Source organism: Heterocephalus glaber, unplaced genomic scaffold (assembly GCF_053883595.1).
Source record: "Heterocephalus glaber isolate CG9 unplaced genomic scaffold, H.glaber_assembly_v1.0 deba00001442, whole genome shotgun sequence".
Taxonomy (NCBI): domain Eukaryota; kingdom Metazoa; phylum Chordata; class Mammalia; order Rodentia; family Bathyergidae; genus Heterocephalus; species Heterocephalus glaber.
Window position 1 is genome coordinate 35730366 of NW_028258296.1, and position 26433 is coordinate 35756798.

The 26433-nt window shown below is 37.7% G+C and overlaps 1 protein-coding gene across 6 annotated transcripts in view; it reads left to right on the top strand.

Moving 5' to 3' along the window:
* The window catches only part of Cdc14a (cell division cycle 14A), a 207385-nt gene that overhangs the window by 94505 nt on the left and 86447 nt on the right, over positions 1–26433 (top strand). For all 6 annotated transcript variants that reach the window (XM_087213192.1, XM_087213194.1, XM_087213193.1 and 3 more), the window contains 3 exons: positions 8429–8508; positions 23295–23361; positions 26132–26194. In XM_087213192.1, the coding sequence (XP_087069318.1) occupies positions 8429–8508; positions 23295–23361; positions 26132–26194 (210 nt within the window). The remainder of the gene's footprint in view (positions 1–8428; positions 8509–23294; positions 23362–26131; positions 26195–26433) is intronic.

A 26433-nucleotide genomic window follows, 5' to 3' on the forward strand; every position in this document is an offset into this window, starting at 1 on the left:
TGACCTTGTAACTGGCTACTTGACTGAATTTGGTTATTAAGTCTAGAAGACTTTTGGTGGAGTTCTTGGGGTCTTCTATATAGAGGATCATGTCATCTGCAAATAATGACAATTTGACTTCTTCATTACCTATCTTTATTCCTTTTATTTCTTTCTCCTGTCTAATTGCCATGGCTAATGTTTCCAGAAGTATATTGAACAAGAGTGGTGATAGTGGACATCCTTGTCTTGTTCCTGATTTGAGTGTGAAGGATTTCAGTTTGTGACCATTTAGTATGATATTGGCTGTTGGTTTTTCATAGATGGCTTCTATCAGTTTGAGGTAGAGACCATCTATTCCAATTTTTTGTAGGGTTTTTGTCATAAATGCATGTTGGATTTTGTCAAATGCTTTTTCTGTGTCTATGGAGATAATCATATGATTTTTGTCCTTGGCTCTATTGAGATATTGTATTGCATTAATTGATTTTCGTATATTGAACCATCCCTGCATCCCTGGGATGAATCCCACTTGATCAGGGTGTATGATCTTCTTGATGATCTTCTGCATTCAGTTTGCCAATATCTTATTAAGGATTTTTGCATCTATGTTCATTAGTGAGATTGGCCTATAGTTCTCTTTTTCAGTTGGGTCCTTCTCTCCTTTGGGGATCAAGGTGATGCTTGCTTCCAGGAATGAATTTGGAAGTATTGCTTCCCTTTCCATTTCACGGAAGAGTTTAAACAGTAGTGGCAGCAGTTCCTCTCTAAATGTCTTGTAGAATTCAGCAGTGAAGCCATCAAGGCCCGAACTTTTCTTAGTTGATAAGTTTTTAATTACATTTTCAATTTCATTGGTTGATACTGGGTTGTTCAGAATTTATAGGTCTTCTTCATTCAACTTTCTTAATTCATATGTATCTAGGAATCTGTCCATTTCTTCTGTGTTGTCCATCTTATTGGCATATAGGTTCTGGAAGTAGGTATTGATGATCCTCTGGATTTCTGCTGGGTCTGTCGTAATTTCACCCTTTTCATTCCTAATTGCATGGATTTGGGCCTTTTCTTTCCTTTTTCTGACAAGGTTGACTAAAGGTTTGTCAATTTTGTTGATTCTTTCAAAGAACCAACTCTTGGCTTCATTGATTTTTTTTTTTCTATCATTCTCTTCGTCTCCATTGCATTGATTTCTCCTGTGATCTTTATAATTTCCTCCCTTGTGTGAGCTTTGGGGTTGTCCTGCTCTTCTTTTTCTAGAAGCTTGAGGTTCAACATCAGGTTGTTTAATTGGGCTCGTTCTGTTTTCCTAATATGCATATTCACTGCTATAAATTTCCCTCTTAAGACTTCTTTGTGTCCCATAGATTCCGATATGTTGTATTGTCATTGTCATTTAATTGAAAGAACTGTCTGATTTCTTCTTTAATTTCCTCTGTGACCCATTGGTTATTCAGGAGTGTGTTGTTCAAGTTCCATGTGTTTATGAAATTTTTTGAGTTTCTTTTGCTATGGATCTCCATTTTCATCGCTCTATGGTCTGATAATATACAGGGGATAACTTCAGTTTTTTTGCACTTACTTAAACATGTTCTGTGTGTGAGTATGTGGTCTATTTTGGAGAATGACCCATGTGCAGCTGAGAAGAATGTGTATTCTGATTTTGTGGGGTGGAAGACTCTGTAAACATCTGTTAAGTTCATTTGTTCAAGAGTTCGATTGAGTTCTAGTATTTCATTGCTTATTTTTAGTCTAGTTGATCTATCTATTTGTGACAGTGGGGTGTTGAGGTCCCCCACTACAATTGTATTAGTGCATATATGACTTTTCATATCCGTTAGTATTTGTTTTATATAGTTGGGTGCACTAGTGTTTGGTGCATAGATATTTATGATTGTCATCTCTTCCTCTTGAATTGTTCCCTTTACAAGGATGTAGTGTCCTTCTTCGTCTCTCTTAATCAGTGTTGGTTTGAAATCTACTTGATCTGCCAAGAGGGTAGCTCCTCCTGCTTTGTTTTGGGTTCCTGTCGCATGCAGTATTGTTTTCCACCCTTTAACTTTCAGTCTATGAGTTTCCTTTTGAATTAAGTGTGTTTCTTGTAAGCAGCATATTGTTGGATTTTGCTTCTTGACCCATTCTGCCAGTCTATTTCTTTTGACTGATGAATTGAGACCATTAATGTTGATGGTTATAACTGAAACGTATTGACTTGTCATTGCCATGACTTTTTCTTTTTGTTGGGTTCTCCCCCTTTACATTTAGATGGGTTCATTCTGCTTTGCTTCCTGGGGTTGTGATCCTCAATGTCTGTTCCTAGACTATTGTGTAAAATTCTTTGGAGTGCTGGTTTGGTATTCACGAAGTTCCTAAGGTGCTCTTTGTCATGAAAGTATCTTATTTCTCCATCCATTTTGAAAGATAGTTTTGCAGGGTACATCAATCTGGGTTGGAGGTTGTTTGTTTTTAGGTCTTGGAGTATTTCACTCCAAGTTCTTCTTGCCTTGATGGTTTGTGTTGAGAAGTCTGCTGTGATTCTGATTGGCTTTCCTTTGTGTGTGATTTGTTTCTTTTCTCTGACTGCTTGGAGAACTTTGTTCTTCTGTTGAGTTTCTGGAATCTTAACAATTATATGCCTATATGTAGATTTTTTTTTGATCAAGGCTATTTGGAGTCCTATATGCCTCACTTATCTGTATGTCAGGCTCTTTTCCCCTGCTTGGGAAGTTTTCTGCCATTATTTCTGTGAAGAGATTTTTTTATGTCATCTGCACTCTCTCCTGTTTCTTCATTGAGCCAATCAGTCTTATGTTATTTTTTTTGCATCATCTAGCAGCTGCTGGATTGATTTCTCATGCTCCCTTATAATTTTGAAGCAATTTTTCTTTTCCTGGTCACTAATTCTGTCCTCACACTGGCTCATTCTGCGGTGTAGACTTTCAATGGAGTTTTTCATGTCCTGGAAATCTATTTGCATCTGTTTTATGGATTCCATTTGTTTCTTATGTTGGGATTCCATCATGTTCCTCAGCTCCTCTCTAGATTTATTAATCATGTCTTGCACTAAGGGCACAATTTCTCCTGTTATCTGAGAAATTATTTCTGATTTCCTTTTTTCCAGATCCCCTTTTCTTGCCAGTTCAGTGGGTCCAGGTTGTTGAGTATCAGAGGGTTCCATGTCATTTCCCTTTGGGGTTGCTGTAGGTGATCTGGAAGTCTGGTTTTGAGACTTCTTTACGTGTTTTCTCATTTCGACTGGGGCAGGGGGCTGTTAGCGCCTGCACGGATTACCTCCTCTCAGGTGGGTGAGGTGGGGCAGGGGCCGTGAGCAGCGGTAGGGATGGTGACCCAAAAGCCCTTTCCTGTGGGCTGGGAGCAGCCAGAGGGATGGTGGCTGGGAAACCCCTTCCTCTGGACCAGGAGCAGTGGGATGGTTGCTCAGAAGCCCCTCCCTCTGGGCTGGGAGCGGTGGGAGGGATGGTGGCCCAGAAGCCCCTTCCTCTGGGCCAGGAGCAGCGGGACAGAAGGTGGCCCAAAAGCCCTTTCCTCTGGGCTGGGAGCAGCTGGAGGGATGGTGACCGGGAAGCCCCTTCCTCTGGACCAGGAGCAGTGGGACGACGGCTCAGAAGCCCCTACCTCTGGGCCGGGAACAGTGGGAATCAGTACCTTGGTCTGGTGGTCTGGTGTCCTCTGCGCCTTTGTAATGTGGAGTCAGGTGGCTGCCTGTCTGCAGCGGGGTGATTCGGTGTCTTCCGCGTGACTCAGGACCTCGGTAGGGCATGCAGAGACCTGCCTTTCTGCAGCGGGCTGATTCGGCGTGTTCCGTGGGGCTCTGTTTCCACTTTTTTAAACAAATAAAACATTAAACAAATAACAGGAAATCAACTGTCCAAATTGAAGAATCCGCTCTCAGAAAGCCAAGTTAAATCCTTAAGAGTATTTTAACTCTCCACATTGCAAAATATAAACATAATTAACATAAGGGCAGAGGTTTCTTTTTAAAATATTTCGGATGTGTGTATGTATGTACTTGTGTTGTACTTTGCACTAAAACTTTTTTTTTTTTTTTTTGAGGAAACAACAGCACCTAAAAACAAAGCTAAAAATGTAGTAAAGTTGGAGTTGAATGTCCCCAGGGAAAGACCATTAGCAAATTCATGACTCATAGTCTGGTTTAGACTCCTATATTAAGCCGTTTGTTGTTTTAAGAATCACAGTTTATGTATCCGTGAGATTAAATTATCTAAGTACTGCAATATAATTGTAAATTTGAAGATGCTTCTGAAGATCACACATACACACACAGGCATTTTTTGTACCCCTTCAGGATATAATAACTGTAGGATTCAGTTAAAAAAGATTTACCATTATTTGCAGATAAATTCTGAGAATTTTATTTAATCTCATTTTGGTGTGGTATTTTTCTATAAAATTAGTACAAATTTGTACTTGATACATTTTAAATTTAAAGTGTTATGTATTTTAATATTAATTTATGTGTAGATTCAGTGGCAGGTTTTCCACTTACAGCAATAGTGTAAAACATTTCACATCAAACTGATTTAAGCTAGAAGACTGTGACTACCTAGAAGTGGTAATTGCTGGTGGTAGGTGTGACAGAAGCTGGGAACGTTGGTGTATGATTAAAGTCTGGCCAACACTGTCGTGTTAGTAAACAATCTTGCTGGCTGGTTGTACTCAAGTTTTTCTGTGTTGTTAAGAACCTCATATCTACTGATAATTTATATGGGTCAGAATTCTGGCTCTTCAGAATCATGTGTTTAAGAAACAGAGTTGGTACTGATGTCAAAGTCAATTAAGCAGGGAAAAAATCACCTTAATTGGTTGACTCATACTCAGTTAAAAATAAGAAAGTATATGTGAAAATATTATTTTATAGAGGAGGTTTCTAGGACTTCCTGGCAAGGGTAGGACAATTGTATAAAAATGACCCATGTACCGCTCAATTGGCATGGTACACCAAGCACCATGTACATCCAAATGGCTTTTCTCAGGTTACATCAATCAAAATTTGGGAAAATCCTTTCCTTTATGTAATATAATAGGCAGTGAGGAGAGTAGATAGTAATTTATTTTTTTCCTTTCAGAAGTAGAAAAAGAATAATCAGAGTATTTATCAGATGCCATTAAATTAGTTTTTTATTCCCAGAAAATATTTTTGGAAATATTAGGATATCTAGCAATAGGAGGCCAAAGCAGGAGTATTGCAAGTTCAAGGCCAACCTGGGCAACTAGCAACTTAGTAAGAACCAATGTCAAAAATAAAAAACAGAAAAAGGGCTGAGATGTGAAGGTGCTGAGTTCAATCCTTAGTACTAAAAAATAAAAAGTCTGGTAACAAAGTTTGGATGATTACAGATTTTATTGTAAGAAGAAAGTATGCTTTTAGCATTTTGTAATTGATTTAGTTACTTCATGTCTAAGAAGCACATTTGTACACGTCTACACAAAACGACAGCACGGAATATAGGACAGAGCAGGAAGCTTCCCTTTTTCCTTTCAATCCTTCACCAGCCTAATTCCTCATACACCAATACTGTTAATAATTTGAAATTGCCTAATTTTTAAAATAAAGTATAATGGCATTTAGGAATTTAAAAGAGTCCTTTTTCTCTCCAGATTTTTGGAGTCAGATCTGTATTCAAATTCTTCACCATCACGGAACAGCGGGGCCAGGGATTTAGTTCCCGTGCCTGCTTTGCAAGTGCAAGGACCCGAGTTTGATCCCTAGTACAAAAAAAAAAAAAAATACAAACGACAACAACAACAACAACAAACAGAACAGCAATGTGAATTTGTCAAGTTCCTTATATTTCTGAGTTTTAGATTCCTTGACAGCAAGTCTTAGTAAATGTTACTTTCCTTCTGCGATTCAGTCAGACCTACTGTCTGTCTGTCTGTCTGTCTGTCTCTCATAAGACGATCTGGCATAGGAATACTTGCTAGAAAGATGGCACTTTGTATGTTAAGGACACGGCATGCACGTGTATCAGAACTTTGCCCCACTCTCCCTAAGTCCCTGCCTTCAGGTTGTAAAAGGTCAACCTGTAACAGATGCCCCGGGGAATCTGCTTGGAATTTAGATGGCCTCTGTTGGGTTTCACTTTGCACATATTAATAATTTAGCACCGGGATAAAAATAAAAACAAAGGCTCTCCTCTTACAGTGTTGAGAGCATGGGTCATGTGTGCTAAGTCATGCAGGTAAGATGAGGAGCGGAGCCCTGTGGGGTCTCCAGTCTGAAGAGCTATTTCGTTGGGCTGGCGACTCCCTCTTGCAGAAACACTGCCACAAAATTAAAGAGAATTAACGTAATTGCTCCTAAGGAGAGAATTGCATTTTTTGCTTTTCAAAGGCTGTTTGTGTAAGCTTTAATTATCTAATCCAAACACAGAAGCTTTCTCCAAGCTGTTTTCCCTGTTAGCAGTCCTGGTTAACTTTCAAGTACTGCAATGTGTTTAGGGTTGAGAAAGTGCTTCCTCATAAGAAGCTCCGTTATATAATCTACCCATTGGGTTGCAGTAAAATTATGTTGTAATATTGATTACTGCAAATGGTCTTCAAAGCTCGGATTGATTTAAAAGGATTTTGTAATTATTTGAACTGCAACTCAAGTCCTGATTCTCTCTAGATGACTTGTGCCTTGTGACTGGATTGCCTTGATTTTAGCGGGGGAGGTTGGATTTCTGTTTTGCAGTACTAGGTATTGAGCCTTGAGCCTTCATGTTGAGCTACATCCTTACTCCTTTTTATTTTTAGTTTTTATTTCGAGAGAGGGTATTGGTAAGTCATCGTTCTGCAGGCTGGGCTTGAACTTGTGATTCTACTGCCTCTACTGCTTCTGCCTCCTAGAGTGCTGGAATGATAGGTGTGCTGATCACAGTGAGGCCTGCTGATCACTACCTTTAAAGTTCATTTGCTGTGTGGTTTTTGTTTCATATTCAGTTCACTTCGGTTGGTGTGTGCTTTATCTGACCTTCACTTCATTTGCCAAATGATCATGAGGCCCTGTTATTAAAGCTAGATGTGCTTTTTATCTAGTTTTATTTCTTTTGAGAATTCAAAATGGAGTCCTTTCTAGTTCTCCAAGTGTTAATAAATACATGAGCTATATTGCTAGTAGAGTAGCATAGCTTAAAACTCAAAGAGGCTTTGTATGTAGAGAGGAAAGCCTACTTAAAAAAAAAACAACAGGTCTCTGTCATTCTTGTAATTAAAATGCTTAGGGTTTTGATGTGGGGATATATTGAGGCAACAATGCCATTAATTCTAGGTAGAGAAGATTCTAGGAATTAAATTAAACTCAAACTATAGATGAAAAGGACCAATGCCCTCAGTTCAGAATTAAAATATTAAATTGTATTTGGAAGAAAGTCAGACTCTCCCCATGGTGTATACTGCGCTTCAGTCTGGCCATGCTTTAGCTCCTTTCCCCCTCCTTCCTCCCACCCTCTTTCGCCCTCCTAGCCACACTGAGCTCCTCTCCATCCAGCTCACAAGTTCTTTCTCCCCTCCAGGACCCTTGCCTTTTGCTGTAAAGGCAGTGTTCCTGCATCATTCCTTTTTACCCATCTCAATGTGATTTTAGTGAGGTTTAGAGAGTAGTTGGCTTTCCTCAGCAGCCATCCGGCAGGTGTTCTGCTCACTGTGAATGTCCGTCAGAGCTCCTCAGCACTGGGTGACTCATGGGAGACCTGTAGAGGTCAAGGAGGCTTGTGTTGGTCTTCGGTGAACGCACAGTGCAGTGGCGGAGGTCTGACTGTCCCTGGCATTGTGTCTGGGCAGTGTGCCCTAGGAATAACCCTTGTTGGCTTCTTCAAGGATCTGCCTTGAAGCCCTCACCCATCTTTAAGCCAAAAGCTGGTGATTGGTTTCAAGCTGAAAAAGAGGATATTGAGTTTGAGTCCAGCCTGGGCAACTTAGCAACAGAGTAAGACCCTGCCTTAAAATAGGGACTACAAAAGGACTAGGTATGTAGCTCAGTGCGAAGGCCCTGGGTGGGTTCAACCCAGTACTGGACAGCAGCAGCAGCACAACAACAACAACAACAAAAAGGGGCAAAGGGGAAGGGGAAGTGGGAGGGGTAGGGGAAAGGAAAGAAGGGAATGGAATTAGTATGAGAAAATGAAGAAATGGAAACAAAGTCTTTGTAAATAGGGAGGGATGATGGAGGGGTTGAAGGGAGGGCAGGGGAAGGGGGAAAAAATAAGAACCAAGAGAGATTATGTAAAGATACAAATTTTCAATGGTGAATGTCATTATATTGTATACCTAAAATGTACCAATAAAATTAATCTATAAAAACAGTAACAACAATTATCTCCATGATAGTTTTCACTCCAAGAAATGAAATGCAAATTTGTTGAGTAATAAAATTAGTGCTGTGTCATTCTTTGGTGGTGTTCTAAATGTTACTATTTCTCTGTCCTAGGTAATCTATTTAAAGAAGACACCAGAAGAAGCCTACAGAGCGCTCCTATCTGGCTCAAATCCCCCTTATCTTCCATTCAGGTATAACTGCTTGTGGGACTTGGGCTAAACTTTGCCATCATTGAGTTACTGTGCTTTTAAGTTGTCTCAAGACAGTGACGATGATGTTATTTTATACGGACTGAAATGAGATGGTAATTTTTTTCTCTCCTTTTCAAAAAACAAAAGACAAAACAAAACAAAACACCCAAACCAAATCAAAACACCAGAAAAAACCTCCCACAACAGTCATCTCTGAAGAATTGTGCTAAATTTTAGTACTTTTGTCTTTGTGCTTATTTATCCAAATCTGTAAGCATCTGTATTGCTTATTATTGTTTTTGTGACATAATTTCCAACACTGAGAGGAGCAGAGTGGCTTGGAGGCCCCTTTGCTCTCTGTCTCCCTGTTGTGCTGTAAGCTCACTGAGGGTGAGCTTCAGACTCCTAGGAGGAGTTTTTGGAAATGTTTAAATGAACACATGAAGACACAGTCTTTAAAGATCCAAGAGATTCTCATCTCTGTTTCTGAGACCACAGGTGACAAAAGGGGGCACAGGTAGGTGTTAAGTGGGGAGAATGGGACAAGGGAGCCACACCCAAAGCCTTAATCTTCCCAGGGAGAGCAAATGCAAAGCCCCTTCATTCTCTAGCAATCTTGTGTATAAGAAGAACGAATAAAAAATGTCAGATTATATAAAGGACAGTTTTAAGGAAACTTAAAAGTTTTTTTTTTTTTTACTTTTCCTTTCTAGTGGCTTCTATAATTTGAAAGCTCTTTGTAAAATAGAATCTATTTTGTCAGAAAGGTGATGATAATAACTGTACCTCAGTTCTAAGCCAGGTGGTTGAGTCTGTGCTTTAGAGATGCTGGGTTTGAAGCCTCATTCTGCTCCTTACTATCTTTAGTAAGCATAAGTAGTCTGAGCCTCAGTGTCCTTATCTGTACAATGGCTACAGGGTGTTTCTAGGATTAAAGGAGGTAGTGCAGCTGTCCCCATACCCTGGGTGGTACCGAGATTTTGTGTTTCTCATTGTTACCATTAATAAGAAATAAGTATTATCCACAACAGTTATAAATATGATGACTAGGAGGTCTTCTAATGATCTCATATTTTAGTAGAGGCAGGCAGGTCTGTAGGCACAAATGAACTGTGGAAATGTTAGGCTGTACCCAAGCTGGGAGCAGAGGAGGGACATTAGGCACAGGTGTGTCCCATGGAAAGTCCTGGGGATGTTTGTTGTGTCTGGGCGATTTGAGAAGCCCTCTGTAGGGAGAGAGGAGGTGTCACCTGGACAGATTACTGAACCTGTTCTGTAGACAGTGAGGACTTACTTTGTTTTTTTTAAATCAGAGAAGTATTTGCGGGTTTTCTTCTTTTCTATCCTTTCTTGTTTTCTTTGTAGTACTGAGATTTGAACCCAGGGCCTTTACACTGAACTACATTCCTGGCCCTTTTATATATTTAGATGAATATTGGAGGAGGGAATGAATTTTTTTGTGTTAGGTAATTTTTTTCTTGAGAACTGGCATTTTTGAGAAATTAAGACCAGAAGAGAAAGAAAAATATTGTAAGAAAATTATTACTAGGTAACAGAATCATAGTTATTACAATTATAGCCTATTTTCCCAAATAGTTGAAAATATAAATATATTAACATAAGTGATATTTTAAAAATATACAGAAAATATACAGTGAAAAATTTCCCTCTCTCCCTTGATGCTCATTCTTTCAAGATAACTTCTGGAGTTAGTTTATTGTATACCCTTCTAGAGTTTCTTTATATATATACAAAGAAATAAAGATGTATATTCTTTTTTTTTTTTTTGGTACCAGGGATCGAACTCGGGTCCTTGCACTTGCGTAGCAGGAGGCAAAACCACTGAGCTAAATCCCGGCCCAAGATGTACATTCTTATTGTTCCTATTTTGATCACAAAATATAGCACACTACATAAACTATTCTGCACCTTATTGTTTTTCACCTCATTCATTTTAGATATGGAAAGCGTCCTTCATTCTGTTTCATTGCTGTTTAATATACTAGAACAGTTGTAACCAGTCTCTTATAGAGAGACATGTTGTTTTCTGTCATTTTCATTGTAGTTTTCTTTAAACTCACTTGGTCTGAAATTATTTTATGTTTTTCCAGTTTTTGTTCTTTATTAGTATATGACTGCAGTACATAATTACGTTCCTTGTGGCGAGTTGGTACATGTACAGAACACCATCAAATTATTTTAAAAGAAGCAGAAGATGAACTAGAGAATGTTACTGCATTGTGGTTAGACATAAAGAGTTTTATGCAATCTGTTAAAAGGCCCTCACATGAAAAATAATGCTTAACACAAATCTGAGGCATCTGTCCCTTTCTTTAGGCACCTGTTTCCTAGATTAGAGTTTGATCTTAAGTGTAACTCAAGTTGTATTTTTCTGATAACTCGGAACCCTGAGATTTATGTTTGCATTAAGCTGCATCTCTAAATACAAACTCTTCATAAACTATGCATTTGTAGCAGAACATACCAAGGAGTGGTGAATTTGAACTTTAGTGAAGAATTTAGATGAGAAAATACTACTGGTTTCTGGGAACTGAACTAAAGAAACTATTTTTTTCCTAAGATAAGAACTGTGTTGTTTTTGCTTATAACCCAGGCTCACTGAAGTAAGGAACATTATCAGGAATCACCCTCATACTAATTTTAGTCAGTCACTATTGTCTTGGTCTTCATTATAATCTGGGTTATATTATCTACCAGCATTTTTACTCCATTTGTTGTTAAATCACACTCTTGTTTTCATTTAGATTTTTCAACTCTTTCTATATTAAACTTACCTAAAAACAGACTTCCAGTTAGATGTAATTGTTGTATTGCTTAAAATTCCTTAAAAAGGAGAACTGTTTTGAAGCCTTATTGAGGATATGATTGGCATTTTCAGGTATACTCTTCACTGAAATGCGTGTTTTCTCATATATGCTGTATCTTTTTTAAGTAAGGGAATTTTATGACTACCCTGACTTTAGATAATGCCACTCTTCAAAATTTATTCATTTATCAAACAATCATTTGAGCAGTCAGTTCTATAAAAACCTTTCCTCATTTTTCTGGAGAATCTTGGCAAGCCCTTTTCCTGTAATTCCTTGTTGCATTTCATGGATTACAGTGTTCCACATAGCATTAAAGCAAACATCTTGTATAATAATTGTTTATTTGCAAGGCTAACTCTTCTCTTGAGGGTGAAAATTGAGTTCATTCCTATTTTGTGTCCCAAAGGACTAAGTACATTAATTTGTTGCTTTTTTTCTATGCCAGTTATTGTGATAGTCCTGTGGATCTAAAAATGGTTAGGACAACTCGATCCTACTGCAAGGAAATTCATTGTGTAGTTTGTGTAAATGTACAGATATATGAAACAATTGTAGTGCTTTATTATAGTTAGGAGACCATTGTTAGGGGAATATTGGGGAAGGAGGCATAATTGGAACTAGGGTTAGGGCATGTTAGGAAGAGGCCTCATAAAATGCCTTCTATGTGAAGATGAAAACTGGAATGTGACAATCCAGGTTCTGATGTTAGGTCCTGTAACTTTTCACTCATTTGGCATCAGATTCTTTTTAAAAAGTGGCATGTTAGGTTGAATCTAAATAATGTGAGATTTATATTGCAGGTATAGTATTATAACTAAAGAAATGACCTGATTTTTTATTTGGAATTATATTTAAATTATTTAGTTTTCTTTTGAGTTAGTTAAAAATTCACTAAAAATGAAAAAAAAATCACTAAAAATGAGACAAATTAAAAAAGAAGATTTATGTAACTTTACTGTCTATTCTTGATTAAGTTGAGTAGAGTTGACATTAGTGATAGTTGAGTTTTCTGGGTTGGTATGACACTTGGGAAATGTTGTGATATTAGTGTTTGTGAATCAGTCGGTCCTAGGGTGTTCCTCTGAAGTGTAAGATATCTGTGTCAAAATTGTACTTTTCACTTGTACTAAGAATAGCCAATGTGTTTATCAAGAGTGACTCTAGCTGAAAACTAGAGGCAGAGGGTATTTTCCATCTACTTGAATTTGTTGAGTCCATCCATCCTCAGTGTTGTCTTGGCAGCTGGCCTTTAAGGGAACAAGAGGCCTTTCAGTTCTGGGGGCAGCGTCAGAGCTGAACTGGCAAAGGATCTTTTGAGGTTCTGTCCCTTTCACTGTATTAACTAAACTTTGTGTATCCTATTGGCCAAACATTCTATAAAGTAATTTTAATTGCTACTTATCTAGTCTTACAAGACCATCAGCCCTTAATGGAATCTCCAGCTTGTTTTTGTGGTGGTCAGTGGCAGTGGTTTTCATTTCTGCATTCCTGGGTATTCCTAAAGCAGTGTTTGCAAAAATTTAAAGCGTCAGAAAACACTGATAACCAATTAGTCTAAATTGTGCAACAATGTTTTATGCGATGTTTTATGCTTCTTAATTTATTTTACAATAGTTCTTTGTTTACTGATTCATGTGTACCAGCTTGATAAGTTGTCTGGTATATTCATGATGATTCCTAAATCTGTCAAAACCCATTTTTTCTATGACTTAAAAAATTAAAGGGGGATAAAATTATTCAGACAATAAATAGTATGCTGGGACCTAGTTTTGAAGGAATATGCAGAAAACATTGTCTGTAAAAGAATGAATCAGTATGGGAGTAAGGTGGAGATGGGATGTTGTGTCAATGTCCAGTGGAATAAAGCTGATAGAAGTTGGATGTCCTATCTTTAGCTGTTGTTTTTGTTTTTGCTTTTTAGTTTGAAGAATAGTCTAGAACTTGTAGATTAATGTTTCCAAAGTTATGTTGGTTCTCAAATTTGTTTTCATTCCTGGGAATCTTTAAAGAACCATACATCTCTGGGATTCCACTCCCAGAAATTCTGATGTAATTGGCCTGGAATGAAGGCTGGTTATTGGATTTTTAAGACCTACCTACATGATTGCAATATATGAATATGTGGTAAAGGTTGAGAACTGGGCTATAAGGTGTACCATGGCAAAGATTAAAAAAATTTTAGTGGTCAAAAAAATTTTCAGTTGTCAAATAAATAAGTTTAGGACTCTCTACCTTGGAGTTTTATAAAGCACATTTCCATTTTAAAGATTTGAGGTTGTTCTGAGTAATGAAGTAATCTAACTCCGTTCAACTCAGAATTTTTCAAAGTACTGATTCCCTTACTCTTGCTCCCTAATTTCTATTAACATCTATTCTGCAGAAACACTCTGTGGCATGTTTCTTGATGCACACATGTGTGGAACAAAAAAGATCTCTTGAGAGGAGAATAATATGTTGTCATGTGTGGAACAGTTTTTTCTGTTTCCAGAGAGTTTTGGAAACAGGTGACTTATCACATAGAACCATTTTATTTAATGTGAACAAGAATATCCAGTATTTCTCTCAGAGCAGATGTGAGGTCAGCCCATCATCTGTAACTGAGGATCCCACAAACCTCCCACTGACAATCCTTTAATGTCACTTATTATTAAAGTGGACTCATACTGTTTGTGTTAAGGGAGGTGTTTGTTGTGTTTTGGGGATGACCCTTAGTGATATCTAAGTTGCTGTGTGGTATGTGTCAGAGTTTTAATGGGAAATCTTAAAAGCAATTATTCTAGATCTTCTGGGCATGCCAGAACTTGTAGGTCTTTCAACAAAGGCTCAAAGGGTCAACTGCTTAGAACTTGGCATGAGACTGCCTTCTTTATTCTGAAGCAAACATGTGCTGGTAGAAGTGAGGTGCAATTATAAGACATATCTCTTCACATAAAAACGTTGTGAACTAGCTATTTGTTGTCTCAAATATGGTATTGTGATTTTTGTCAAAAGTTGTTTAGCAGTTAACTATATCTCAAAGGGTAAGTTCTTCTTATCATGTTTTTTTCTTGAGTGGAAAAATATGGAAACAAAATTTTATTTTTTGCTTAATTAAGTTGCTTCTTTCATTCTTGATTCCTTTTTGCTTTTCCATGTTCTTTGAAGTCAGTTCTGTCCCATGGCTCTTCATAAACTTTTGATTTTGATGCTTGGTATAATGGAAAGTAATCCACATTATGTTTGAATAGTGAAGATGTACCATTTTTTTGAATTTTCAAATTAGACAGCTTATCTAGGTCCACACTGTTGAAATTTTTTCTCAGCAGCTGGGTCATATTTTGAATAACTTGGACCACTATGAAAACTTGACTGTGAGATTTTTCTTGTTAAAGTGGTAAATAAGCACCACTCTGAGAAGTGAAATAACTATGAGGGGTTCTCTGTGATACATCATATATACACAGAGGTGAGTTACATCTTTTATGAACTGGAATAATAATTAGTGTTGTAAAAATTGGCCCAGACTACTTTCTCTGTTATTTCTACCTTTATGGTTCCAAATCAGTATTACCAAAATTTCTGTAGTAGGATTATTGCCAAAATTCTCATACTCTTTATGATGGTATCTTTCCAGTAGTCGCCTTAGTGGTAAAGATAATTTAGAATAAGATTACAACCATTTACCTTTATAACAATTCATTTTTTTGATTTTTTTCTTTATGACAATTTAAAGAGAACTTACCATTATTTTTATGTTTAAAGAAAAATTAGTGTTGTTAAATGTGTGTTAGATGTTGATCAAAGACCCAGAGCATAGCTGTTGGTCTGTTTTTCTGGCATTATTGCTAGTTCTACACAGATTCTGTGTTGCTAATTTTATGCAACCTATTAAGCCATGACTTAGAATTGAATTTTGACATAACTGTTTTTTAGATGAGCAAAGTGATTAGTATATAGCCTGATGTTAAACCTGAAAAGCAGGGATTCCTTGTCCTTTTTTTTTTGAGACAGGGTCTCACTATGTAGTTCAGGCTGGTCTTGAACTCACTATGAGGTGGGACTGGCTTCATACCCACAGCAATCCTCTTGCCTCAGCCTCCCAAGTGCTGGGATTATAGGTGTGGGTCACCACACCAGGCTGTGCCCCATATTTTGTTAGATTTTTTTGTTCAGCTTTTGGCCCTGCCCCATAAGGCCATTTGATTTTGTGCCTTTGGGAGACATTTTTGTTCTCTTATCCAGTTCTCATCAAATACACATAAAGGATGAAAATGTTCAGCTCTTTATTTTTCCCATAGCTGTTAGGTATATGTAGTGGATCTCTTCAGAGACTAGAAGTTGGGATGTACTTTAGACAGTTGTATAAGGTATTTTGGGAGAATTGTCTAGTTCTCAGCTGTCTAGTATGATAGATACTAGCTACATGTGCTCTTGAACACTTGAAATTTGTTAAGTTCAAACTGAGATAGATTAACATTTAAAATGCACATTGGATTTCAGAGGTTTAGTCCAAAAGTGTAAAAAATATTTATAATTATATTGATTATATGCTGGAATGATAATACTCTAGATATATTGTAGATATATTCTATTAAACAAAATGTTATAATTAATTAATTAATTTTGTTTTTGTTTGTTTGAGACAGGGTCTCACTATGTAGTTCACAGACTGTCCTTGAACTCATGTCAATCCTGCCTCAGCCTCCTGAGAACTGAAACTACAGGCATGTGACACCATGCCCAGCTAGAATTAATTTTTTTTATTTTAATATGATTATGAAGGAAATTTTAATCACATGTACTTCTGTTTTGTCATTGTCATTTAATTTCTGTTGGATAGCAATGACTTAGAGTATGTTATACTATTATACATAGCTTAAAGTTAAGGATTTTTTAAAACATAATTTTTACTTTGGAGGGTCAATAGTGCCCAGCCACTAGAGGTGTTCAGATAAAGTTGAATGAATTCCTGGTTATGATCATTTATTCATTTTCCCATTCATTAATTCATTCAACAACATATACAGCTTATAATATGCTCAACCTTACTATTGGCTAGGCACACAGACATAAAGGACTCATTTCCTATCTTTAAGTGGTTTGCAATCTTGTGACTATGAGGTTGGAATTCAGTTTAATGCTCTGAAGGAGTCTGGGATGACCTTCAAGATCCTTTCTAACTCATTGTTCTGCAAATATTCGCTCATCTCCTAACTACTGTTAGCCAGAAAATTTCCAGAGAATCATGGATACAAGACATACATAGATCACAGTCATTCTTATTTTTTATTAGTCCTTTTACCATCAGTTCTTTTTAATTATTTAGTGAAGTCTCCACATTTTGGATACTGTGCCTCTTCTCCATTTTTCCTTTTCAACAACTTCATTACCAGAAATGCTTTTTTGTTGCTTAGTGTAAATATGCTCTTTTGTAACTGGGGTCATCTCTACATTATTTACATTTATGAGATTGTGTCATTTTTTTTTTTTTTCAAATACTCAGGATTGAAGTCAAGGCCTTCACAGTGAACTACAAACCCAGACCTTTGTATTTTTTATTTTGAGACAGGATCTCACTAGTGGCTAAATTCCCCAAGCTGGGGTGGAATTGTGATCCTCCTGTTTCAGCCTCCCAGAGTGCTGGAGTCACATGTGCCACCACTCCTGACTAAGGCAGCATCATTCTGAGCGATTTCTTAGATTCTTAAGTTACAAGTGGAGGTGTGTTGGTAAACCAGATCTGTACAAATAAAAGGTTTGCTGATTCTGGTGGTGCAAATATAGTGGTACCTCAGTTCATGAACTTAATTCTTTCCATGATTCTGGTTGTAAACTGAATTGGATGAGAACTGAGAACCAAAGCAGATTACCCCACAAGGTCAACATTGAACCTAATTGCAAATTTGATTTGGTTCTCCTCTAATTTGGTTTGTGACCAGAATCATGGAAAGAATTAAATTTTTGAACCGAGGTATCTGTATCACCACCACTGTTGATGTGGGCTCTCACAATTTTTGAATATTTAGCAATTGACTCCTGAGAGCCTGTCCAAAACAGCTAGAACACCAGTGACTCAGGGCTCCCCCCACCTTTTTTGGGGGGTGGGGGACAGGGTCTTACTCTGCACTTCAGGCTGGTCTTGAACTCACTATGTACTCCAGACTAGCCTTGAACTTGTGGCACTCCTCCTATCTCAGCCTCCCGACTGAACCTCCTTTTTTAAGTGTCTTAATTGTCTAATTGTGAATGATGAGTCTACCTTTCTTAAATTTATTTTTTCTTATGTTTTCTGCAAAATAATTGCAAAAACATAAAATAAACAGATGAAAAAATCTGATTGCTTCTTCTATTCAAGTATTCATTCCTTTAGTTTTTTACTTAACAAACTTACTTAGCTTATTGCTGATAAGTCCCTTCCAAGGTCATAGTTATGTGGATTTTTGTAATCGCTTAATGGTAGCTGTATGGTTCAATTGATTGTGATTCCAGAAGTCACATTTAGACAGGTAGAACTTCTGGGAGAAGTGAGGTTTCGGTGGTCAAGCATGAGGCTGAACTAAATTTGTGTTTGGGTGTTTCTAGGCAGCAGTTGTCTGTATCATTAATCTTCTGTAGCGAGGTTAGAGACACATGATTTATTCTTCAGCAGAGATGACTGATTTAGAGACTGTGGGTGTGTGGGCACTGCTGTGTCTCTTCCAGGAAAAGCAGCTTTATGTTTTCCATTTTAACAGAGTGGTGTGGTATGTGACCCACACGCTCACGACAGAGCAGGACAGCTGACTTTTCTTGGGAAGCCAGGGGTGTGCACACTCCTTCTCCTTTGTGAGGGAGGTGGAAGAATATAACATGTCCTCTTGTTCCCCTTAATAAATACAGTATTTGGTTCAATAAAAATGCTTGAATGAATGCATAATGAATAGAAGAGCAAACCAGGAGCTAAGTAAACAATGGGAATGGAAACATAAAACTAAAAATTATGGGACTTTCAACTCTTTAGCATGTTGCCTGGAGTGTTTTAATCCTAAAATCACCATGTACCCTCTCTGAAGAATCTGAGTTAAAATAAACCAGGGTGTTTAATGCCACTTGACAAAGGAAGAGAAAAGGAAGAGACAAAGGAAGAGAAAACTACCTTGAGCATCACTGCTTTTAGCTTTGTTCAGTTAATTCTCTTTGCTGGAGAGAACAGAAGGAAATGGTTTTAAATGGACAAAAGGGATTTGGGGTTAATGCAGAGAAAGTTGTTCATGCTAGTGAGAGTTGAGGCTTTAGTTTACTTGAGTCAACAAAAGTAAGCATAGAATATTATAGAAAATTTTCTTGGAACGAGTTCCTAAGCTCTTTTATTTAACTTTAACATTTATTTATACATATTTATTATCTGTTTTGTATCAGGAACTAAAAAGACAAAGGTGAGTGATAAATGTGTATCACTGAGATTATTGTAGAGATAAGGAACCAAAATAAACACACCAGGGTATAATTTCACACCGTAGTTAAGTCTAAAGGAAAAAACAAAGTCCAGAGACCTGATCTAGCCAGGGTGAGGTTGGAGGTTTCCCCAAGAGCAGTGCTGTTTGAGCTGAGATCTGAGGAATGAGGAAGGTAACCTAGGCAAGGTGAGCAGGAGGTGCATGTGACTGGCAGAGGCGAAGGTTCAGTGGGGAGAGCCCACACCCCCTCTCAGGAGCTTAGGGATGTTGGTCAGAGGCTGCCTGGAGAGGCAGGGGTGGGGGCAGGCCCCACAGGGCCTTGTTGGGGATTTGCACTTTACCTTTGGAGCAGTGAGACGTCAGGGATGAGTTACAGATGAAGGGTGACCACATCATACTTGCTTTTTAAAGTATCACTCGGGTGCAGTGAAGAAAACTGATTAGAATGACTAAGAATAGCTGTAGATGGGGCCGGGGATTTAGCTCACTGTTTCTGGCACCTGCCTCGAAAGCTCAAGGACCGACCTGAGTTCGATCCCCAGTACCAAAAGAAAAAAAGAATAGCTGTAGAGAGACAATGGTAATGGACGTGGAGCAAAATGCATTCAAGGGACATTTGAGAGAGGAAAACAGTGGTGCACAAAGATGGATGGGATAAAGGAATGGAGAGAAATGGGGTGCATCTAGACCCTAGCTTGAACAACCTGGAAGCTTCATTTTTTTTTCTAGACAGGGTGTGATAGACCAGGTAGTTGATTCTAGTATTTTGCTGGTTAGTGGTGGTGGATGAGTTGGGAGAAAGATTCAAGAGATTTTTCCTACACAGTGACTTTGAGATGCCCAAATGGAAATGCCGTGTAGGGGTTGGCTGTACTGACTTGGAGTTCTAGGAAGGAGCTTGTGTTAGAGAGATGAATTTGAGGGTCATTGGAAGACAGACGGTAATTTATGTAGGTGAGGTTGACCAGGGCGGTGGTTGTTTAAATATATTTCCTCCTACCAGCAGCATCAGCAACTCCTGGAAACTTGTTAGAAATGCAGATTCTCAGGTCCTGCCTTGGATCTGTTGAATCAGAAACTTTCAGTGGACCCAGCAATCTGTGTTTTTAAGGAGCTTCCAAGGTGGTACTGATGTACATACACTATAAAGTCTGAGAAGCCTCATCTAGGAAGAGAGAATTTGGACCTGGAGTGGTACCTTGGTGAGGCCTAACTTTCACAGTTTGGGAGGTAAAGGATAACTCTGCAGAATTGAGTAGGAAGTAGTTTTAGAGAGGTAGAAAGAATATCCAGGGGCCCAGAGAAGAAGGCGTGCAAAAGAGAGAGTTACATTGCTGACATGTTAAGTAAGATGCTTGCAAAAGTTCACTGGGTTTAGGTAAGTAAATCCAGAGACAGAACACAGATTAGTGGGTAACGGGGCTGGAGAAGGAGGAGAATGGGGAGTGACTGCAAATGAACACAGAGTTTCTTTTTGGGGTGGTGAAAATGTTTTGGAATTAATGGTGCTGAGGTTGCACAACACCAAGTATACTGAAAGTCACCGTACACTTTAAAAAGGAAATGAGTAACTCTTTGAAGATGCTTTGATTTAAAGAGGAAGCTAAAGAGAAGGTGGTAGCTGGAGGAAAATATGGAAGCAAAGTTTAGAACAAGTCGTTCTTTTTGAAAGGTAACAGAGACCTGAAAATGTTTAGATTCTTTGGAGAGGGGTCTGAGAGAGATGTGGAGAGGAAAGAGATAATCGATAGTGTTGAATAATAATATCACCCTCAGGGTAGGTAGTGACTTCCAATTAATAGAACATAGTGTTTTCCTAACCACGCAAATCCATTTCATTTTATAACACAGATGAGAGAAGTTTCAACTCCAGTCTGAATGCTGCGTGAGTGATAGGTACCTTGATGCCTTCCAGGGCCAATTAATTCTGTTTTCACATGGTGCTAACTATAGTGGGTTGAAGAAAATTCACAGGAAGGATTGATTTATACAGTGAGAAGTAATGTTGTTTTTGTAGGATGAAATCTCTCATTTTCGTCAGCGGGGCTTTCAGATCTTACTGAAGTCATTTCCTTCATTCTCACTTCCAGAAGGATCTAGTGCTGGCACCTTCCTAGCCTCCTGACAGTTACTTGGTCTTAATTATGTTAATTCTTTGATTTTCCTATGATCTGCTTAGTATTCAGTTTCCTTGGTCTATTTACCACTCATTTATCCTATTTCCAGCTTTCAAAATTCTACAGTTTCTCTCTCTCTCTCTTCCTCCCTCCCTCCCTTCCTCCCTTTCTCCCCTCCCTTTTTCCTTCCCAATTCTCTTTTTTTCTTTCTCCTTTCTTACTCTCCCTGTCCACTGGGGTTGGGGGGCTTTAAAAACAACTAATTGGGTATTGGTAGAGTCACAGGTTCAATCTTCCACCTTTACTTTATCTTTTTTCCTTCTAGAGAACATATAACATGTTGTTGAGTCTCTTCACTGATATTCTGTATTTATTCTCCTGTGACTGTGCATGAGCCAGATGCTACCAGTCAGCCATTTCTTTCTTGCCCTTTATATGGGCAGATATGGGGGCATGAGGATTCAGTGTGTAACGTGCCTAAGTTACCTGGCACAGTAGATGCCCAAAGAATTGCCATTTCCTTTCCTCACTCCAGAGGATATAACTGAATTTTATTGTATCCCTTATTGTAATTCATTTTGTAAACTTCTGTCTTGCCAGCCCACTGTGACTGCTTGCATCCTAATTCTGATGGCCATTAACCTTCCCTCCCAGGTTGCTTTGCAAGTCTGAAGATTTAACCAAGTTACCAGAGCTCTTTTCAGTCACTGGTAGCAGTTGTGGCTGTGATAGGTCCAGAGATGTCATGATAGTCTCACTCCACCTTGCAGACATGGAGAAAGGTTAGGGCTGGCGCTTTCTCTGGTAGCTACTATTCATAAAGTTGTTTAGCTGAGTCTAGGGGTGGGAGGTACACTTGAAGGAATAAGGAGCATCTCCAGTTTTCATAATTCTTTATTTTGTTCTTTTAAAGTTTTGTTTTCTTTTATAAATTAAAGCAGAGTTTTTAACTAGATCTGGGAAAAGAATTTAGAGTTAGTGAATTTAGGTGAGAGAAAGATTATATCTTTATTTTCACTAGCCTTATAGTTTATAAGATTACATTCCATTATAAATGTTGAGAGTAAATTGTAGTGGAATTAGCACTGTGAGTGGCTTTGTTACAATAGAAATCATAGACATTTTTATGTCATATTACTGTTGTGATATCTTAAAATGTTATTCTCATTCTTTCTGTAAAAGCATAGTAGTGATCAGACCTGTCACTAAATCTTGTTATATATTCATCAAAAAATACATATAGAGGTTATTCTAAATTATGTTTATATATTAATAATTTTGTTAAATTTAATTGCATTTTCCTTTGAAGTTTCAGACCTTAGGAAACCTTTCTGTTAAGGCACTTGGCTAACTCACTGTTAGGCCCTCAGGATGCTGAAACTCAGCGATGCTGCTGTTGCATTTTAATTTGTGGCTTAGTGGCCATAAAGGTACCTTGGGCGGTTGGTGATTTGAAACTTCATTTTGCGTTAAGTGTGTGGAAACCTTTGAAGGCTGTGATCTCCCCAAGGAGCCTCCACCACTCTCCCAGATGCTGTACTGAGGTGTTGGGCACGGGGTTTTGTCAGGGCAAGGGCCGGAGGCGCAGGCTCTGTTCCTTGGGTCAGCAGCGGGGGCTGGGCACACAGACGGGAGACTGAAGGTCAAGTTTCTTGCCTTGAATATCTTGGAACACTGCTAGTGTTGAAGCTCCAGGGGCAGTTCTTGCTTACCTGACCTGAACTTGATACTTCAGTTTTATGTTGCCTGAGGCAGATCTGCTAAGTTGCTCCAAAAACTTAAGTAAATAAAGTAGGAAGCCCTCTGGATGTAGCAGGTTTCCACTCTTTTTGGTAGAGCAACTCATGTTGCATTAGGAGCTCTCCTGCATTCCGGTGACTCTGAGGAGGTTGCTGGGGATTGTGACTGCATTTTCCTGAGTTTTTGTTTTGTTTTGTTTTGGTAGGGGAGGGATGGCATTTAATCCATGAAAATAGCTGCCAGGTTTTATCGACCTACATACATTGTCCCCTTACTTTTTAATGGTTGCATTTTCCATGTTTCTGGGGAGAGGTGATTCATCTGCCAGAATGCCTCTTGCCACGATGTTTTACTTAATAAAACAATCCAATTCACTGTTGGTAAGAGTAGTAAGACTCTTTAAGTGCTTCCTGTATGCCAGGCACTATGTGAAAGACTTTACATATTTTTTAATATGATCTGACTGCAATTTTATGAATGATAGTTACTATTATTAACTTTGTTTCATAGATGAGGAAACCAAGACTCCTACAGAGGTAAAGTAACTTGCTCAAGTCAGTGCCCAGAATGTGGCAGAGTGGGAATTGGACCCAACGCAGTTTGAAACATGTCTCTTGACTTAGGGATTTTATTATTTGAAAATTCTAAATGCAAGGTTTTAACATTAAGTTTATTTATGTTTATAGGGATGCTTCATTTGGAAATTGCACTTACAATCTCACCATCCTCAACTGTTTACAAGGAATCAGAAAGGTAATAACAATTTTTCTTGCTGTAGGTTGGTATAGTAGTTTAAAAATATTGAAAAGGAATAATCTCAACACCCCTTTCTGTCATCAGAGAGAAGAGAGGGGAGCTTGTAAGCTGAGGACACTTCATTTTCTGAATGATGATTAATTTAAGAAATATACTTGGCCCCCAGTGTCTGTGGGTTCCTCATCGGTGACTTAACTGACCTCAGATTGAAAAAACTAAAAAAATCCCTCCTCTCCCTGCTTCTGTACTGAACATACTCAGACTACTTCTTCTTCTCCTCCTCCTCCTCCTCTCCTTCTCTATACAATGCAGTGGAGGAACTTATTATATAACATTTAATTCTATGAGGTATTATAAGTAATCTAGAGATGATATTAAGTGTACAGGATGGCGTGTGTAGGTTATATGAAAATACTTCATCATTTAATATATAAGGCTTGTGTATCTTCAGATTTTTGTGTCTGTGAAGGTTCTGGATCAATCCCCATGGATACCAAGCAAGGGAGACTGTATGGAAAACAGCAAACTAAGGAAAGAAGTGGAAGAGGTCTCCCTTTCTCATTTAAACTGTGTTCTGGGGCAAATTTGTCACTTTGCTCTGCTGTGGTGCCTGTGACATTGCTTTGTTACTCATTTAGCTTCATTATCAAGCTATAGCTTAGTGTGGGAGAGAAAGGAAGTTATCTAATCCCTGTTCTCTCCTGTTACTGGTTGTGCCCAGACTGCCTGAGTCATAAACTCTGGGTGTGGGGCCCTGCAGTGTGATTTTGAACAATCCCTCCAGGCGATTTGATGTACTATAAAGTTAGTTAGTTGTGGTAATAGAGAAGTTAAACTATATGATTTTTGGAACATGTTTAGTTTACAATCTGGAAAGTCATGCAAGTTATACAGTGAGTTCTAATGAGAGGTCAAAGTACACAATTTCATCTTGAGCAATGTTTTTTTTTTATCAGTCAAAGTGTATGTATTACACGACCAATGGGACTGTATAGAATCAGTAGTGGTTCTAGCTTGCTTCTTTTCTTTAATGTAATATAAAACAGATTTTGCTATTTTTCTAGTTGAGAAAGCCAGTGGGATAAATATGCTACTTGGCTTATCTATGTTTGTTTCTGACTTTGATATTTCACTTTATTTATTTTTGCAGTGCTAGGTATTGAACCCAGGGACTTGTACATGTTAGACAAACACTGTCCACTAAGCTATATTTTTACCCTGGATGCTTCATTTTTATCAGTGGTTTTAAACTCTCTAATACTTTAAAATAGTTTTCAAATATTTTTCTTTTCAAAAAAACTATGGAGATACCCTAGTCCCAACAGTATTCCCAAAATGCCCTTGAAGTAATACTAGTTAAGAGGTTTTATGGAGACATTACTCAACATGTAACCCATAATTATAGCATTTAGAAAGAATGCCTGAGGGGAGAATGTAGTTTATTTTTTGTCATTATTATTATTATTATGCCTTTCCTCCCATCTGGTACAGGCTGTTTCTTTTATAACACTTACGAAATTCAGAAAGAGTTCCCACCAAATATAACTGCCCATTATTATGGTAACTGGTATCTCAATATAGAAATTTATGACATCCTTCCTGTTGTACAGGAAAGGTGTGACTCTATTCACAAATAAAGGCTTCTCTAAACTTATTGTTTCATCAGATGTTGGGGATTGCCCAAATATAGATGAGATTTTAAGAGATCTAGTAGATTTTTCAACATGCCTTTAGGCAACAGATACATTGGCCCATGGGCACTCCCTTACAGAAGACATCACCATCTGGGCTATTTTTGTGACAATGAGTACCTTTCTGAGAGTGTATACAGAGTATACCAATTAAAAAAAAAATCCCCGGTACCAATTAAAAAAAAAAAAAAAAGCTGGATGTACTGGTGCTTGGCTTCCTACTTTCTTTTTCTATTTTCAATGACCTGAACATGTAACTTTTAAAGGTACCTGTGGTTTTTGTGTTTTACTGTAATTTGTATAGCTTCGCAGCTTATCAAATAAAAGATTCTTTGTCTGCCCAAAAATATTAGATCTGAATAAGCCAGGTAATTTTAAAAGTTCTAAGTTATTAGTTACAAAAATAAGTGAAGTTTTATGTTGTTAAAGATATCAGTTCTTCTAAATTGCAAAAGCAGACAAATATACTTACTCTATCAGAAATATCACAATGAAACACACTCTTTCAAAGTTGAAGTTCTATGAACAAATCAGGGCTTATTAAATAAAAATGCCCCTTTCTGGGCCGGGGATTTAGCTCAGCGGTTCTGCTGCCTGCCTTGCAAGCGCAAGGACCCAAGTTAAATCCCGGGTACCAAAAAAAAAAAAATGCCCCTTTTTGCTAAATATGAAAATGGCAAACAAAATTTTCTAATAGTAATAGATTTTTCTTCTGAGAACTTAATCGCCATGATATGTTTGATTATAGGTATAATTCCCAATAGGTTTTCATTATAAATTTGCCAGTACATTTCAGCTTGTGTGCATTATTATATTTACATATAAAACTAATTTAAATTAATACGCAAGTGGCATCTTTTGTGGGACATATTTTCATACTGTTTAGAGTGCTGAGCTCTGTTTCCAGGACAGTACTGAAGCAAAGTTATCAGTTTTAAATGATTTCTAGAGTTGCATTAAAAATCAAAAGTTTCAAGCTCTTACATCTAAGATCATTTTGTAAATAGCAATTCCAGAACTGATAAATATATTTTATCAACTTTGTGTGAAAAATCTAATTCAAATTCTGCTTTTAGGGATTACAACATGGATTTTTTGACTTTGAGACATTTGATGTGGATGAATATGAACATTATGAGGTTGGTAAATTTAATATTTGTGGAAAATACAATTTCACGTTAATAAGACTTTGGTTTTCGTCTAACACTGTGGCATTACAAATTGAGTGGTTGTTAAAATCATTTGTGAGATTTTTTTGTCCTTTTAGTTGTCATTTTTGTCCTTTTAACTTTGTTATTTCCTTTGAACCAGGAGTCATCAAAATTTTAATTTGGGAAAATGCCATATTTATATCTATTCTCTTAGAAAAACTTTATTG